Here is an 18781-nt window from a genome sequence, read left to right as displayed (position 1 = left end):
TTAGCTGCTTAGAGACACGAGACATTTTTCCACTTGGAACTTTGAAACTCTTTCAGTTGTCTAGTTATATAGTTAAAGAGTCAGAGTGGAAGGTTAAATAGCATATGTTTATTTAGGATTATTTTGATTCGTTTTCACTTTGTCACACACTTATTCCCTGGAAAAGGGACAGGGGGGCAGCCTTTGATTTTAAAGAAAGTAGTGAGACTTCTAGCTGTAAAATACTTAGGCAAAGAAAGGGGAAAGGAAATGAAGAAGGGAAGTAAGTGTTCATGACATACAGGGGAATTGTTCTTCATTTCACATTGAAGGCCTGTGTCTCAGAAACTGAAAAGCCATTTGGCTTAGGGAAATGCTGCAAAAACTCTGGCCTCCAACTCCTATCAGCCCGAGCAAGTGTAGCCAGTGGAGAAGGATCATGGGACTTGTAATCCAACAACCTCTGCAGGACTACAGGTTCCCCATCCCTGGCTTAGGGTATGAGCTGCAAACATGCTGATACTGCCCCACTGCTAGAGTGAATCAGCTGACCCAGAGACAGTCCAACAGCCTAACTGTGACTAGTTAGAGTTGTTGCAATGGCTCCAGCTCAGTAGCCATAGGCTGTGATAACTTGCTCTCAGCTTGGATCTGTTGCAAGGGCTCCAGTCAGACACAAGCCATGCTAGTGGTTATGGCATGGTATGTTGGTTGTGTAGTCAAGCACAGTTCCCAAACGATTTTTTTAAAATACTTATTGAGATTTGTGCAAAGTGTCATGGACTGGTTGGATGCAAAGGAATGGTGGGAGAACCAAGGGAAGAAGGCTTAGAGCCCAGGGAGTGGTGGTGGAATGATGATGAGTGGTCAGAGGAAGAAGACTGGGAAGAGGTGGTGTTGGACGTTGAAGTGGTAACAGGGCTTAGTGAGCTGGGAGAGTCTGTGGCAGAGAGAAGTCAAGAAGCTGAAGCAGGCAAGGAGGGAGGTCAAGAGGCTCAGATGAGTCAGGCTGGTGAAGAGTCACGGATATCTCCAACTCTTGTTGTGACAAGCTCCCCGTACCCCCATCTCCCAGAAGCAGGAGAGGCATGAAAAGAGATTGGCTGCACACCTGTGCAGTCTCTGATTTCTTGGAAATATCCCTGGAGAGGAGGAGACCTAGACAGTTGTGGGGAGGTGGGAACTTTCAGTCTCAGCAACTTGCTTTCATGTAGGAAGTACCACCAGGAATGAGTTACTGTGCTCATTAGGCCTGGCACTCAGCCAAAACTGTGGATATCATATTTTCACTAATAAAGAGCTAACTCCAACTTTGTGTGATTACTGACCAGCATGCTCTTTGACATAAAGGCATGCATTTATGGAAGTAGCAGTGCCACTCCATTTAGGAACGTTGATTCATATTCTCAGCAAGCTATGAATAAGAGCTTTCGCTTGGCTTCCAAGCCTTCCGCTGTGCCCGTGTTGCACACCTTATTAAACCATAGGTTTCTTTCCGGCTTCCCAGTCATAGTTTGTTTGCAGCGACCAAGCTGAGTGCTGTTTTCTATGTAACACAAAATCAGCCTCAATTTTGTTTCCTCCCTGATGCCGCTAAAGGTTAGCAGGGGAGAGGGAAGGAGGGACTTGCAAACTTTTGAGCAGCATGCGCCACCGCACTGCTTATTCACGTTAAAGCATAGTTTAAAATAAACAGTTGTTCAATGTGACATGTGAACCAGCTTGAGGACAGTTTCACAACTGCCAGCTTGGAACGAGGCTTTGTTATCAAAGGGATACTAATGCAATTTTGCTTTGATTTTGTAGCGTATCAGCTGAAGAAGTGCCAGCCTCCGCCAACAGTTCCACAAGCTGAATTGCTTACAGAAGATGACGATTTTGAAATAGGTGATAATTTTTCCTTCGGTTGATACATCAGTTCTCTGTCCAGACTTTTACACAGATGATGTTGGTGGTATTCCTGAATGCGATTTGTTTGAATTAGTCTTGGGTGAAATTTATTTATTTGAGTAAATTTATTTGTAGTAGTCATAGGTTAAATTTAACAAATCTTCTGAAATGTTCATTGCTGTTGCATAAGAGTAAAAGTGCCTGCTGGATCGGGCCAGTTGCCTACCGAGTCCAGCCAGATCCCTATGGGAAGCCAGTAAGCCGGACCTGAGCACGACAACACTCTCCCAACTTGTGTTTCCCAGCAGTTCATATTCAGAGGCTTATTCAGTGAATGCCTCTGAATTCATATATATTCAGTGGAGGTAGAATGTAGGTATCTTGGCTAACAGCCTGTAATAGTCTTGTCCACCATCCCAGTTAAACGTTTTTTGGGAAAGAGGTTGATGCTCCTTGCAGCCAGCCTTTGTCAACCTGGTGCCTTCCATATGCCTTTGACTCCAACCTTCCTCAACCCTACCGCCAAAACAGCCATGATGGCTGGCACTGATGGGAGTCGTAGTCTAACATTTACAGAGGTCAGCCGCTTGGAGAAGGCTCCTTTGAGCAGTGCATTACTTCAGCAGAGTGTAGTAATTCAAAAGCACCAGTGGCTGGCAACTGCAGATACACTATCAGTCAGTTTGATTATTTCTAACACATGGATTTTGCAAGAGGTCTGAGTTGGGCTGCACAAAACTCCTACATTTGCCTGACCTTTGAACAGAAATGAAGGTGGACAGAGAAATCCTGGGACATTTTTTTTTGGGGGGGGAGAATCTATCTGAAAATTGAGTTGGGGGGGCATGATTGCATTATTTTAATCAACTGTTTTATGATGTGATCAGAGAACATGCCTTTCTTTTCTTCAGTCTTTCTGCTTTTGAAATGAAGCCATAGCTTGGCAACAGAGCACTCAGCAGCATTGTTGCTTCATTCATGGGAAATGAGTCTACTAAAGTCCTGGGAATGCTGCTACTCCAGTAAGAATGCAAGGCCAACAAGCTGGAACATTCACAAGGCGCAGTTTCCCCAGCGCATGGCAACCACATTTGTCAGGCACTCTGCAGTTAAGCTGTGGCTTCATTATAAAATGGGGGGGGGGGAAAGAAGAAGAAAATAAAGGGGGCAGCCCTTGGACAATCTTGTGAAAAAGTAACTAATGCCAAACAACACCCTAAATCACTCCCACTCTTCGAAAACAAATCTCTTTTTCTTTCTCCCTTTCTTCGGTAGGCATTTGGCCTTGCCAAAGACTCCAATAATTATTGCTAAAACATTTACATGTGAACGTTTGTGCAGTGCTAGGCTTGGGACTCGTACACAATGTGTGGGTGGGTGAAAGGAAACAAAAGTTCTTGGCGGGGGGAGTTAGTGGGAGGAAGCACAGATAGCTGTTAAGAGAGCTTTCTTAAAGGTTGTGCAGACACTTTAGTGCAGAGGAAGTATGAGGAACAGAGCAAACGTTTTGCCAAACTGTTTCACTAGGGACATGTATTTCAGCAGAAAAAATAAGATTAAAAAGCAAGAGCGTACTGTTTAGCTGTCATTCTGGAGTGTTTGGCGATCAGAAATTCTTTTAATCTAATGAGTGGCATCCATTTTAAATCCATCACTAAAGTCCCATTGAAATAAATATGAAAAGATAGTCATGGCTGACTTGTCACATCCGTTTTTGTGGGCAGTAATTGTGATTCTAAGTTAGTCTGCATCCTACCCTATATGTTTGAAGTCTGTTCTCATTGTTTCATTCAAACACAACTGTAAACATATGGCATAAGTAAAACTGAATTTTCAGTCATGACTGCAATATTATTTCCCTCACTTCTTCTTCAGATAGATAATTGGTCAAATTTTCTGTATATCATCCTTGATTTTTTTTTTCATACTCTGATTTCCTGTACTGTTTTACTGTATTCAATTGCCCTTCTATTTTGATGTGTTTTGTGTATTTTCTCCCTCCCTCCACCCCCCCTCACACACGCACACACACACTTTTTGGTCATAGTAACCAACCCATGGACCTCTCTTCTCAGATATCTTACAAAATATTTTCATTTGCTTTTATCTGCTGTTTTAGTTAGGCTTTGAAAAGCAAGCTTATTTTTAAAACTTTTTATATTGTTGTGTTTTTTTAAAAAAATGAACACTGCCTTGAGACTTTGTTGTCCAACATGGGATATAAATGTGCAGTCTAAATTTCTGCGTTACAAATTATTTCAGGTGACTTTGCCAAGTACAAGTGCCATCCTGGCTATACATTGGTTGGGAATGACATGATGTTCTGCAAGCTTAAAGCACAACTCCAGTTTGATGGTTCTCCTCCATCTTGTGAAGGTATGTATGCATCAATGGTATTATATATTGGTATTATGCTGGTGTTTTCATTCACTGTGCTTCATATTTAAATTTATTTTGAACCAATGAAGTATTAAGAATGAAAAGCTATGACCAAACATTGAAAATTGTTTTCTGTTTTGAATGTTCAGAATACATCCCAGCTGCATCCCAGCATGCATATCAGTACAGACCCTGTAATCCAAAACAAATGTTTTACAGAGCGATCTTACCAGACTGTGGGGGTGGACAAACCACTTTTTATATACCTGTTTATGTATGCAACCATAATTTTAATGCAGGGATGCAAAGTTACTTGGTTGCTAGGATTGTAAATTACCTAGAAAAGAGCTTGTGATGCAAGAAATAAGAAGAAACAATTATCTGTGGGAATGGGTGAATAGTACAAATTTTGGCACTGAGTGGGTGTGGGAGGGAGCTATGTGAATGAAGTAGGAAATGCTGAACAAAGGCTGGGAAGCGAGATTTCTCAACATTCCATTGAAAGGAGAATTGCAGCTCTAATGAGCTTTGGGGACCAAAACCAGGTAAATGGAGCACTGAACAGTGACAGGTTGTGGGATGCAGTGTGTGCTGTAGTCTCTCCTTTCAAAGATACTGGTAGCGTATTGCACTGTAAACCTAAACACCCTTCAGCGACATATGCTGAATACCACACTGAACACCTATGAAGGCTATTAAACCAGCCATTTGCTTCTTTGTGTCTTATGGCCAATTGTTCCTAATTACTCTGGTGTGAATTCTCCAGGCTTCGTTTGATATTCTTAATTTTGTTCTTTGGCCTTCCATTCTACACCCTCCACCCCCATGCAAACTTTTCTTTTAAGATACAGTTTCAGCCATCGTGTTTTCAGATTCTGGCTGCCTGCTGGAAGAACTTAGGTTTGGGGTCAACTGGAAACGAGGGAGTCCCTGACCTGCATCAAGGGGTAACTCCCCCACTGGATTGCACCTGGGGAGTGCTGTGGCTCCTTGCCCCCACCTGAGCGTCCAGACAGAAGCACCTCCCATGGATCCCTTTAATGGGATTGCCCCAATTTGGAGGGGCCAGGCAGAGATTACAACCTTCCCCCACACCCAAGAGCAACATGCGACCACAATATATAAATATAGGGAGCGAGGGTGAGAGATCCAACAAAAAGCGGCTGCAGTGTAAGCCACAGGCCTTCGCTATATAGCAGAGCCAACCCCCTGGTGATCTGCCCTCACGCCCGCTCATGATTTGCCAGTTTAGCAAGCAGGCAGGATCAATTTCCTAGGCAGCAGGCTTAGCATGGAAGCTTTCTTTGCTGCCTGGGAAACTGTCCCTGGGGCTTAGCACAATGTAACTTTCACTTCCTGTCCTCCTCCTGCATGTGCTCTGTGTTGTCCTGAAATCTGTTCTGGAGAGATAGGTAAAGGTAAAGGGACATCTGACCATTAGGTCCAGTCGTGGCTGACTCTGGGGTTGTGGCGTTCATTTCGCTTTATTGGCCGAGGGAGCTGGCGTACAGCTTCTGGGTCATGTGGCCAGCATGACTAAGCCGCTTCTGGTGAACCAGAGCAGCACACGGAAACGTGAAGTCGCGCGGTTCTCCCACGGCTAGCAGAGCACTGCGCGAAGCCCGAAGCTTGGGGCGTGCTGAGCTCAGCGCGCCCCAAGCTTCTGGGTGCAGGCAAGCTCTCCGCTAGCCGTGGGAGAGCCGCACGACTTCGCACGGCTCTCCCACAGCTAGTGGAGGGCTGCACAAAGCCCGAAGCTTGGGGCGTGCTGAGCTCAGCGCGCCCCAAGCTTCTGGGTGCAGGCAAGCTCTCCGCTAGCCGTGGGAGAGCTGCGTCTCCCACGGCTAGCGGATAGCTTCCTGAAGCCTGGAGAACAAGAGGGGTTGGTGCGCACCGACCCCTCTCGCTCTCCAGGCTTCAGCGAAAGCCTGCATTTGCCCCATAGGACGCACACACATTTCCCCTTCATTTTTGGAGGGGGAAAAGTGCGTCCTATAGGGCGAAAAATACGGTACTTGCACTTTGATGTGCTTTTGAACTGCTAGGTTGGCAGGAGCAGGGACCGAGGAATGGGAGCTCACCTCATCACAGGGATTCAAACCGCCAACCTTCTGATAGGCAAGTCCTAGACTCTGTGGTTTAACCCACAGTGCCACCCATGTCCGGAGAGATTGGTAGAACCCCCAAAACAGATTTAGGGTGTGTGCAGGGGGAGGAGAGAGGGAGACGGTTCCAATTTGCTTAGTGCTGCAACTGAATACAACTCCTAGTTACAGACTGAACATGTGGTACATTCAAGGAATGGGAGCCAAAAATGTTCTCAGCTCCAATGCATCTACTTGCTTCAGCGGGGTTGGTAGCAGTTCAAACTGCTTTGTGCAGCAAGTTGCTCAGTGAGGAGCCAGGCCAGAGATAGTACATAGATAAAGTCAGGGAGCATTCCCTATGAGTGATGTCCCTCCATTGCTAAGGAGCCTGAAAGGTTCAGTACACTACAGCTTTTGGCCAGCACTTTCCTCTGCTATTAAAATGTCACAGGCAATGAAGTGCCCGGAACCAAAGGTTTAGATCTTAACTACACTTCAAGTAGGAATGTCCTTTGAGCAGAACTATTTGTTCTTTTCCAAAAATCTGCTCTGGGTGGTTGGTGGACACCAAAAATAGCATGAGAGACCATTTGGAGGGGGGATGTAGGAGGAAGACAGAATTGGCAAAAACACCATCATTTCCCCCTTCTACCATCAGGCTCCTCCACAAGAACCCCTTCCGTTTGTTAGGATCCAAGCCAGTGTTTGAGACTCAAGGGCAAGAGACCTCCATCACTTTACAGTGGCACCCAACCCTCCCCCCTCATTATTTATTCCCATTATTTGGAAGTGTAATGATGAGTGATGAAACATTAATGTTCCTTTCCTAGACATCTGTGTCCCTTTCTTTGATCATGACATATATCAGTCTTGTGAAACATTTACCTTTACAGTTGAACATCTGAAGTTTCTTTCAAGTAATGAATAGCCAATTAGATATGCCAACCTGCCTGTGTCTAGAGGACAGTTTTTAGGTCAATCTTCTCTGTATCTGGAATGCTTTGATTATTAAACACACACAAACATTGTGCACCAGATTTTCCCAGTTCTTATATGTTATTCAATAGGCCTGTGATGGCACCATCAATCATTTTCCTTTTATATAATCACTTATTATCCATTACTTCACTGGAAAATGTTCCAGGCACATGCACCTAATCAGGACATTCACTTTAGGCAGACATGGACACTCGGGTAAGCACAGAGTTTGCTGTGAATGTAAATGATTTTTCTGTGTTGAGGACTTTCTTCAGTTTATCATTATAATATCTGCTTTTATAAACCCAGTAGCCCTGATTCCCTAATTTCCTTCTGAACTGCATTCTGATGGAATTGTTGTGGTCATAACAAGCAGTGGTAGATAGTTTCCTTTATAAAGAAGTCTTCCATTCTTCTTTCAACATGTTATAAATTTCAAAAGTGGATTGAAGGTCTTTGTACCTGTTTAAAAAAGGAAAATATGGGGGAGTAATTGTTTTCTATTTCTTTCTCTCTCTCTCTCTCTCTCTCTCTCTCTCTCTCTCTCTGTGTGTGTGTGTGTGTGTGTGTGTGTGTGTGTACTTCTCCCTTCCCTATCTTTCTATTTTACAGCACAATGCCCAGCAAATGAAGTCCGCACAGATTCATCTGGAGTAATCCTTAGTCCAGGATATCCGGAGAACTACCCAAACTCACAAACTTGTTCCTGGACTCTTAAAGTTGATCCAAATTATAATATCTCTATCTTTGTAGAAACATTTCAAAGTGAAAAACAGTTTGATGAGTTGGAAATCTTTGATGGTGAGAAGAATTCTTATTTACTGAGCTAACCAAATGTGTATACAACTTGATTGGAGTAAAGATCTTGTAACAATTCATAACTTGGGTCCAAGGTAATTTAGGAACCGGCTGAACCCTTATGTTGCAGCTCAGTTGCTGAGATCATCTGCAGGAGTGGCACTGGTCATCCCATGAGTTGGCAAGGCTCATCGGATAACAACAAGAAATTGAAACTTTAGTGTCATCAGCCAAGTATTGTGAATTCTTCTACCAGTATAGATTCAGCAGGCGCTTTCTGTTTCAACTTTACTTTTAAAAGATGAGGTTGCTGAGGGTCTCTCCCCACCCCCACTTTTCCTATAATAATAAAAAAAATCAAAACCTTGCCACACTTCAGGCAGCAGCTTGAGACCCTTCAGCATTCCAACAGTATCCATGGGACAATCTGTCCCAGGAACACTGCTGCATTGCTGCAGATGGCCAAGCTACTGCTTGAAGTGGTTACATTTTTTGTTCGTTTTTTAAGCGGAAATAAGAAAGATACACCCATTTCATCTTTAAGAAGACAGCCGTCAAGCCCAAAACAAATTCTTATAATGTGCCCCTCTGTTCCCAAAGATTAATCCAATCTTCAGAGGGCACCTCACCTCCCCACCCATGTTTTCTTTTACATGAATGAAAACACACTGTCAGACTAAAATATTAATGCATACAGATTGGTTTATCAGAATTTGTGTAAGTTTTGATATTCCATAAAAAGATTTCTTAAAGATATTCTTTGTTGTCTTCATCATCATGATGTCTTTTTTCCTGCAGGTTCTTCTGGACAAAGCCCTTTGTTGGTTGCGTTGAGCGGAAATCACACCGGGCAGCTTAACTACACAAGCAAATCCAATCAGTTGTATCTGCGTTGGTCAACTGACCATGCAACGAGTAAGAAAGGATTCAAGATACGTTATTCAGGTTAGTAGCCATAACCTTGGAGGCCATAATGTTGGAGGGGTGGCCAACTTTCAATATAGCTCTCAAGCTGGAAAAGTTTTGCCAACCTTGTATAGGTGGATGATTAATTAGTAGTAGCAACGATAGTAGCATAGAACTTTGCTTTGTATTGGATTCTGCTGAATGCTTCCAGCACCTTCAATAAGAAACTGTGGTGGAAATACTCTCACTGCCCTGGGATCTTTTTATAATGGGCAGTATATAAATTGAAATAAAAATATTTTGCTACAAAGAAGACAAAATCCCTGCATTGTTAAGACTAGTCATGCATGTGGGTAAAATTCCTTCTGAGTCCTGTCAACTGATAGCTAGCATTTGTCAATCAGAAAGTAACAAACACTAAAACTAGGGTGGGAAAATTCTCCAATAATGTGGTTTAGTAATTTTATATTCAAGACATTTTTATTCTGTCCTTCCTCCAAGAAACTAAGGAAAGCGTACTTCTACAGCCATCCACCTTGCTGCTCATTTGAACCTCACAATCGCAAGTGGCCCAGTCAGAGAGTTGCCTGGCTGTGAAGATTTGAACCAAGGTCTCCCCAACTGCAGTCTAGCACTCCAAGCTGAATGCTATGCTGGCATGCTCTTCCTCACACTGATTGGTTTATGATGAATCGGGGGCTCAAGTGCATTTCTATAGATTGTGCTGTCTTCACTCTACATGGAAACTTTACTACAGGGTGTATACATGTTTTACACACACCAGCTATTTTTTTTAATTAAAAAATACTTTTTTGAGTTCATGTCCGCAGTAAATCAGAATGAACCAGAAGAACAATATTTCATTCTTGAATAAATATCCCCATTCTCTCTTTCGCAGAAGAGAAAGAATAGCATATGCTTCTGTGAATTTGCAGAGGAAATGTTATTGGCCGGTATTAACTTTTAGAGTACAAATACATTTTGACTTTGTAAGTGGGCAAGCCACCTTTGGAGAACAGCTCACAGTAAACCTTCTCCTTTATTTCGCTGACAGCACGTCTTGAAAGGCTGCATAGTTCTCCCCATGTCTGTTAAGTTTCACATCTGATGTAGGAGAGACAGCCAGCATGAGAAAGGAATAACAGTGAGCAGCAGAGTAAGCAATTGGGCCTGCATCTTAATAAGGGAAGGCAGCAGCATGAAAAATGGGGAAAGAAACCAGGGGCTCAGAAAGGCTATTGATGCTATGGCAGCTGTGACTGAGCCAGCAGGCAGCCTCACAACTATCAGCCTATTGTAATGATTTACTGCCTCCCTGCTTCCCTCCTTGTTCCTCCAACCATGACTTTGCACAAGGTTTGGCAAGTAGCAGATGTCCGGAAGATTCTGCAGAGTTTGGTGAGGTTTTCTTCTGTGATGCCTTCCAAAATGGGAGATATTGCAGAACGGTAATCCTTCTCATTTTTGCTGCCAGAAAATACCCACAGAGATGCAAGCAAGTCTACACAGTGTGGGCTACACAGTGGTCTAAGGAAAACAAATATGTTTCTGTCCTTGGCCTTTCCGACCTTCCACTGACCAATACAGTCTTGTTTGGGAACTGCCTTACTGAAACTGTCTGGCCATCAAGCTCATTATTGTCTATACCAGCCTTCTCCAACCTTGTGCCCTCCTGATGTTGTTAGATGCCAGCTTCCATCAGCAATAGCCAGCATGGGATAAGGGGAGTTGTTGTCCAATATATCTAGAGGACACCATATTGGGAAAGCCTGGTCTACCATGATTTGGAGTAGCTCTCCAGGGTTTAAGACTGAGGTATTTCCCAGCCCTGGGCTATTCTGTCATTAAACCTGAGACGTTGTCTTCTATGACTGAGCTATACTCTTTCTGAATGAGTTCTATCAGGGCTGCTTGTGTCCTGTATTTCAGTGTATTTATTTATTTCCATAAAATTTATATACCACTTGATTGTAAAAAACAAAACAAAAACCTTTAAGCGGTTTACAAAAGATAAAACAGAAAAAAATACACCTCTAAAACATACAAAGGTTAAAATATTCAAACAAGGTTAAAAATACCTCAGATTTTTATACATTTAGGTATCCTTGTCTAAACAGGAATGCCTTTAGCAGATTCCAAAAAGGGCACAGTGATGGCACCTGCCTCAACTCAGTATCTCTATGCCATTAAAACTGCAAAATCTAATACATTCCTTTTCAAGTTTCTGATTTCTATGACTGAGAAGATAAGCATGAAAATATGTAGGTAATATCTGGTATAAAATCCTTGCAAGCCAGAAAGGGAGAAGGACTTTCCATCCATGATTAGGACTTGGGGGTTACCTGTTACCAAGAGTGGAAATTAAATGATCTCCATAGCACTTGGCTGAAGCACAACAAATCTTGAAGATTCCCCACCCACACTAAAAAAAATAAAAATACAATTGACATAATTTAGGGAGCAATCCTAATTCCCATCTGGGAGCAGTGGAGTCACTGTCATATCCCAACCTCAAGTGCTCATGCCGGCTGGAGTGGAAGTTATGTTTATGGCCAAGGGTAGGTTGCGAGGCCCAGATCATGCACGTTGTCAGTAGCTGGAGCAGCTTAGGTGCCCACCAGTTCTTTGCTGGCCCAGCTCCCTTCCTTACCCCCTCCTTACCCCAGAAACACCTGCTGGCCTCCCACTACTGAAGCCTGGGGGAAACCATTCTGAGCCTGGCAGAGGGATACCTTGGCCACCCAGAAACCCAGCCCAGAATGGTGAATTGAGGGTTTGAAATGCTTTATTTTTTAGGCTATAGAGTCTGGTTTTTATTTTAATTTTCCTAGGTGCAGAGTATATACACAGTATTGTATCCATGCATGAATGCTTTTAGGACAAGAAAGTCCACCTTGTGTATGTATACCTGACTTCCCACTGGATTCAGTGGAGCTTACTTCCAAGTAAGCATACTCGGCAGCATTTTCCTAACAAATGTTCATGTGCAGAACGGCGGGGCCTTGAAAAGTTTAAGGAATATGCCAGTCTAAATGACACAGTCTTGTCTGAAAGTTTTGCTGTGCTATTGTTAATGTGTGGCACTAGAGGCCGAGGAGATAAACACAAGAGTTTTTTTAGTTTTCCCTCAGGCTGTTTACTGTGTTGCTCTGACAGCCCTCCTGCATAGGCAATGTCACTGTATTATGCAGGCAGTTACTGACTGTTGTTTAGAACGGACTTTTTTTTTAATATAGAAGGAGGGAGGAGGGAACTGAAATGACAGAAGGCTATTTGAAGTCACGCAAAAAGTGTAAGATGGAGGGTGGGAATGAAACTATTGTTGATCTCAGAGCCTGTTACTGGGACATTCCCTAATTCAGAATAGTGAGAAAATGTTTCTATTTTCTCAGAATGAATTTTGTGACCATGCTAACATAAGAAAACAATCCTATACACAACAGAAGCGGGGGAAACTTAGGCCTGGGGGCTGAATTCAGCCCTCCATTATGATTTCTCTGGTACTCAGTAGAGGCAAATTTAGGGAGGCACGAGTGGTGCAGCTGCATTGGGCACTGAGCCAAAGAGGGTGTCTTCTCAAAGCCCAGTAAGCTCTTGCCCAGCTTTGGGAAGGGGTGTGAGGGCTCTTACAGGGTCCTCGGGTCCTCTTGCCTCCTTCCCAAAGCTGTGCTGCCAGGCAAGCACTTAACTGGGCTTTGGGAAGGAGGTAAGGGGGCTACAGGACCCTGCCAGAGTCTTGTGCCTCCTTCTCAAAGCCCAGCTGAAGCTGGTGCCACAATTTCAAAGTCTGCTGTTTTTTCCCCCATCGGAACTATTGGTTTTATGCATAAGTAATTTATGCAAATATAATCAATTAACTAAAACTGAAATGATTACTTGATTGACTAAGATGCCTTTAACGTTTTGGTCTGCTCTAGATAAGGGGAAATTTGTGCAAGCCAGCATGTTTCTTCATGTCTGTGTATACTCGCTTAATAACTGAACGTGCAAATGGGTGCTGCCCCCTTCTTTTGTGGCACTGCAGTGCTCCATACAGCACTCTGAGCACTGTATGTCCATCAGGAAGAGCCCCTGGAATCTGTTTGGGGATCTGGAGAACAAACACAGCATAGACTCACCTGCATCTCCCCAGTCATCTACTTGGCATCATTGCTGGTGTGTTGTATGACTTGTATCCAGTTCTGCAGCTCACGGAAGGGAGCTTGTGCAAGGAGAATTCCCCATTCTGGCCTCCCAAATGCATGCTCTGCACCGCCACCCTCCCAAAAGCCTTTCCTGAGAGGATTCTCCCTTGTGTGAGCAAACCCCAAAGATCTGATTACACATAGCCCAAGATACTTGATGAGGGTATGTAGTGGCAGAAAGTCCTCATGCAGCAGCCCATTAGCTCACCTTCATACAATAGGGCCATTGAACATTTTCACACTGGAGCCTTAAACAAATGTTTGCCCAAGGCACTTTGAAATGCAAATGTAAAAACTTAACATTTGAATTAGAATGGCTTCTTCTAATTTCTATTGCACATCAACAATGATCGAAGAAATTGTACATGAGAGGCTCAAAAGCATATTACATTTCACATGCAAAGATATCCTGCTGCTTACTTACAGACAGTTGAAATAGGTTTTCAGTTTAGTATTATTCTCTAAGTGCCTTTCATATGGATTCTGATTGTGAGGCTAGAGCCTGAGTTCACGGGTTTTCAAGCCATAACCAAACATTGCATTTTATTTAATTGCTTCTTTTATGCTTCCCCCTATAGCTCCTTACTGCAGCTTAAACCATATTGTGAAGAATGGTGGAATTGTAAATAAAACCAGGGGTACAGCTGGCAGCACCGTTCGCTATTATTGTAAACCTGGATATAGAATAATTGGCCATAGCAATGCAACTTGTAGACGTCACCCAAATGGCATGTATCAGTGGGATTTCCCTGTTCCTCTCTGTCAAGGTAAGATCCTGTTTCTTAACAACACATGCATACACAAAAATTTGAAATTATGGTGGTATCACAGGTTTTTAGAGTGGAGGAAACCCTGACCCTTAGTCTTTGTTTCTTACACCTACCCATTTATTCCACCTAAGCATGAATAGAAAGCCTGCTGTTATGTGGAACTGCCTCCACTGATTCTGCTGGCACCCATTTCACATAAGAAACTGAAAAGGAATGTTATGTTATTAAATAGTGAAAGTTTAATGTGGTAATCTGAATGCCCAAGAGAAAACAGTCCTTTAACCGCAACAGCTTCTCCTGAAGAGACATGCATTTGAAGTCATTGTGCATTTTAAACTGCAGCTTGTCTCTTCAGCCTTGAGAATAGCATCCTTTCCTTGCACACTGCGGACATATACATTAAGAATATTTCATTTCGAGGGTACAGTACGCCTCGTCAAATTATATATCGCCTTGAAGTCCTTAAGATAGCTCTGTGAGGTCGGCCACAAATCTTGTTTCCTTATATTGTAGATGAGTGACTTACGGTTTGTTTAAGGACACCTAGATTTGAACTGGCTGTTTCCTGGATCACATCTCGCTTGCTTTCAATTATGGCTATAGTAGAGATCTTCAGACATGTAATTGTCATCCCTCCCCACCTTCAGCCTGCCAGCACCCAGCCAAAATTCTTACACAAAAACATTTTAGCCTTAACAAAAACAATTTATTTTTTAAATCCATCTAGCACAAGCATACTAACGGGGTTTTTTTTTTAATGGAGGATTCCCCCCGCCCCCTGGAGATCCTTTCATGATGTCTGTAGTACCAGTAAAACTGTAAATAGTTTTTGAAATGTAATTTTAGAAAACGGAGCTGTTCCTTTCTGTTTCTCTTCTACAACAGTCCCCCCTCTCCTCTACCCCAGTTTTCATAAGAAGACATTTCTAACTTGTGTTAAGCTGTAAGGTCAGGTGGTATTTTTCATTTCCCATCTTGTCGAGGTGCAACTCAGCTAATAAAGCACTTGCTGCTGCATAAAGGACTTGACTCCCTTCCAAGGAATAATAATTTATTGTTATTACTGTTACTTTCAGCTGCTGACGCAGCAGAAACCTGCACAAGCAGCACTACATTCAAAATAATTATATCTGAAGAAAATAGCAGTGTCTACAGTTAAGGGTGCTGAAGCATTTCCATCATAATATCAGTTTTCTAGCTTCCTACTTCTTGGTTTAAGGTTTGCTTGTTGCTGGGTTTCTCTTTCCAACCTCTTCCCTGCTCGAGTTTTTGGGAAGGAAGGAAGGAGCATTTGGCACACCCACCCCATATTTTTCCATCAATGAGACACCCCCTATTTTGGGGGACTCTGACTTAAGAAAATGGGGGGGAGATGGCCCCCATGTATAAGACACCCCCAAATTTTGGACACTATTTTTTTAGGGGGGGAAACCTAGTCTTATACCTGGAAAATACGGTAATTCTCAATATGTATATATTCTCTCAATATATATAGAGAGAATAAAATATATATAAATCGTTATCATAACCTCTGTGCAGTTCTCCATAAGAGAATCCATTTGCACAGGCGAAGCGTGTGGAACTGCATGGGATGCCAGAATGCCAATCAAATACTTTTGTAAATACTTGTTAGGAAAATACTGCAGCATATGTAATTGTGCACAGAGGGTAGAGATTGCCCATACTGCTGCCACATTTTGATTAAAACCATGTTTAAGCTATTCAGTCAATCAAAGCAACAGTACTAAATCAAAAATTAAAATAATTAAATGAATGTTAAAACAAGTAACAAAAGTATCCAAAACAACCAAGAAAACAGTAGTCAGTGAAAGCTAATTCATCCACTCATGTCTTGGATAGGTTTTGTCTTGAAAGGCTAGGTGAAAGATACTAGACTAAGATTTAGTTGTCTGCTCAGTTATTTTTTAAAAAAAAATATTTGTTTTATGGTGGATTATGTTCTGCTTTTGTTGTATATTCTTGCTGCTGTTTCTGTATATCTGCAATCTGTGTGGATGCAGAGCAGTTTAGAAATGCTTAAAATAAATTAAAGAGCAGAAGGACAATTCAGTTTAAAAGCCTGGCTGTATTTTAAAGAAGCGCTTAAACAGGACTCTTTGGAGGAAGCCTTGTGCTTCAAAAGTGTGGCATCTTCACAGTCTGCGTTCTTATGGTGGTGTCCTGACTTTGGAACAGCCACCCCAGCAAGTTTTGCAAGCGTCCTAATTCATATTAGAGGAAGGAGCTCTTTACATGCACTACAGATTATTTAGGCTCTTTAAATCAAAGCCATTTTTGAACTGTGCCTTGAAACAAACTAGTAGCCAGTGACATCCTTAATGCTGAGGAGGTGTGCTTTCAAACTGATATGCTTTCAGTGAATTTAAATCAAACTTTCCCCTTGTTCGTGTTCTTTTAAACAACGGTGTCTAGCTGCTTGCAACAGCTAGAAAGCACTGTTGCAAGCTTGTTGAATACTGTGACTAAAAGTCCCGTGGAAGTGACATTGTGTTACGATGTGAGGATGTAGCACATCGTAACACACGGCCACTTACAGAAGACTGCAAGCCAACGGTTTCGATGAGTATGATAAGCACCACATAAAAAGAATCAAAGAATCAAGAAGTCCTTTGATCACATTGCACAAATGTAGGTTGGAACGACTCCTGTCTGGGAAAGGTTCGTGGACATGCAATCTAATCTGCATTTCCACATTCTAATCTGAACATGATCTGGCAGATGCAGAATAGGGAGGTTTGCTCCAACTGTATTATTGAAATCCTATTACATAAGCTGCAAACTTTCATTCAAGAAAATAATTAAATGCTACAGTAGCACAAATAAACCCATTCAGGAAATAATTTATGCTGCCTTGAATTCATATTTGTACCTATATGTTTAACGTCTTGATAAATTTCCACTTATGTACATAAACAGTTTAGACGATTAAGTGACTCCTTCCAAGCTCTTGATAAATATATTTTCATTATAATGGAAATGGAAAACATAGCAAAACTATAACAAATGAAATGGTTGGTTTCCACCTCAAGCTGAAAAAAGTTATACTCATAAGCAGCCCACATCAGCATTTGAGCAAAGAGTATCTATACTGAGATCCATTATTCAAATATAAGAAGTACTCATGTTTTATATTGGTATCCATACTATTATAAGTGACAATGCTGCCTTTGCTGGAGCCAGTGTGGTGTACTGGTTAAGAGCGGTAGTCTTGTAATCTGGGGAACCGGGTTCACGTCTCCGCTCCTCCACATGCAGCTGCTGGGTGACCTTGGGCTAGTCACACTTCTCTGAAGTCTCTCAGCCCCACTCACCTCACAGAGTGTTTGTTGTGGGGGAGGAAGGGAAAGGAGAATGTGAGCCGCTTTGAGACTCCTTCGGGTAGTGATAAAGCGGGATATCAAATCCAAACTCTTCTTCTTCTTCTTGTGGGGGAAAATGTTTTATTATTGTTTCTTTTGTTATTAGGCCTCAGCACAATTATTATAAAGTGAGTCTCTTAGCAACAGTAATAAGATAAATGTGTAATGTATGTATTATTACTATTATTTCCTGTACAGTTTCAGATTTGACAACAGTAATGATTACTTCCTGAGGCAAATAGCTTTTCCACTTTTCTTCCTCTTTTCAGCTGTATCTTGTGGTATTCCGGAATCTCCCGGAAATGGCTCAGTCTGGGGTAATGAGTTTATTTTGGGCAGCAGAGTGATATATGAATGTAATGAGGGCTTCAAGCTAGATTCTAGTCAACAAGCAACAGCAGTGTGTCAAGAAGATGGATTGTGGAGCAATAAAGGAAGGCCACCCGTCTGTAAACGTAAGTATAGAATTCAGAAAAAATGTGTACCCATTTAGAAACTATATTTTACTTCTTCCCAGTAACAGTTAAGTACAATAGAATTCCTCCCCCCGCCCCAATGAGATGGCAAATCTGAGTTGAATCTGAGTTTAGAAAGCTCTGGACAACTCCAGAGCAACACTTAGCACACCACCGATCAGTCTTCATCTCAGTTAACTGAGCCATAACATCCATTAGCTTCCAGAATGACATTGGGATGGGAAAGATATTATGTAAACACCACTACATTAATGTGGAGTTGGGCTGGTTTGAACCCACATTTTACTCTCCTAGTCCTTTTTCCTGTTTGAAGTGGAAATGGAGGATTTACTTGTCATTGGTTACACTTTGTTGAAAGTAGGCAAAATACCGTTCTTTTCCATAGATAAGGTTTTTTTAATTTAATAATTACGTTAAAAATTTGGGGTCATCTTATACACGGATAGTGCATAGGGGGGATGTGTGATTGGTTGCTTCTGCAAGCCGGAGATTGTCTGCTGCTATTGGGCAAGTTATTGGTGGCTGCAACATGGTCTAGTGTTGATTGGCTGTCGCTGCGCAATTGGGCGGGCAATTGGCGGCTTCTTCCAGTGAGGGGACAGACGATAGGTGATGCATGTGAGTGGCAACGTAGGTCAGGCGGGTGAGCGATTTTCGGCAATCCCCTGTATAAAAAGCTCATCAACTCTGGGCCACCCCCCAAAGTAAAGCTCAACAACTATGGGCAATCTCCCCCCATACCCTTAATTTGGAGTCCCCCAAAATAGTCTTATACATGATGGCGTGTTATGCACAGAAAAATACGGTAATTCAGTGGAACAAGTGTTCCTTAGTTCTTCTAGCTGTAGCTGGCTGTTTCATATGCAGATGATACAGATATGACTAATGGAGATGAATGAAGGAACTAGCAACCACGCGAAGGTCTTTGAGCTAACAGTGGTTCTCAACCTTGGG

The 18781-nt window shown here is 42.4% G+C and overlaps 1 protein-coding gene across 2 annotated transcripts in view; it reads left to right on the top strand.

Moving 5' to 3' along the window:
• CSMD1 (CUB and Sushi multiple domains 1) overlaps positions 1 to 18781 on the top strand; it is a 949519-nt gene that overhangs the window by 868325 nt on the left and 62413 nt on the right. For both annotated transcript variants that reach the window (XM_053380819.1, XM_053380818.1), the window contains exons 45-50: positions 1786 to 1866; positions 4132 to 4245; positions 7926 to 8114; positions 8910 to 9056; positions 13780 to 13968; positions 17621 to 17806. In XM_053380819.1, the coding sequence (XP_053236794.1) occupies positions 1786 to 1866; positions 4132 to 4245; positions 7926 to 8114; positions 8910 to 9056; positions 13780 to 13968; positions 17621 to 17806 (906 nt within the window). The remainder of the gene's footprint in view (positions 1 to 1785; positions 1867 to 4131; positions 4246 to 7925; positions 8115 to 8909; positions 9057 to 13779; positions 13969 to 17620; positions 17807 to 18781) is intronic.

This window comes from Podarcis raffonei, chromosome 3 (assembly GCF_027172205.1).
Source record: "Podarcis raffonei isolate rPodRaf1 chromosome 3, rPodRaf1.pri, whole genome shotgun sequence".
Classification (NCBI taxonomy): domain Eukaryota; kingdom Metazoa; phylum Chordata; class Lepidosauria; order Squamata; family Lacertidae; genus Podarcis; species Podarcis raffonei.
The sequence above is the reverse complement of the archived record's forward strand: the minus strand, read 5'-3'. Positions and strand labels throughout refer to the sequence as shown.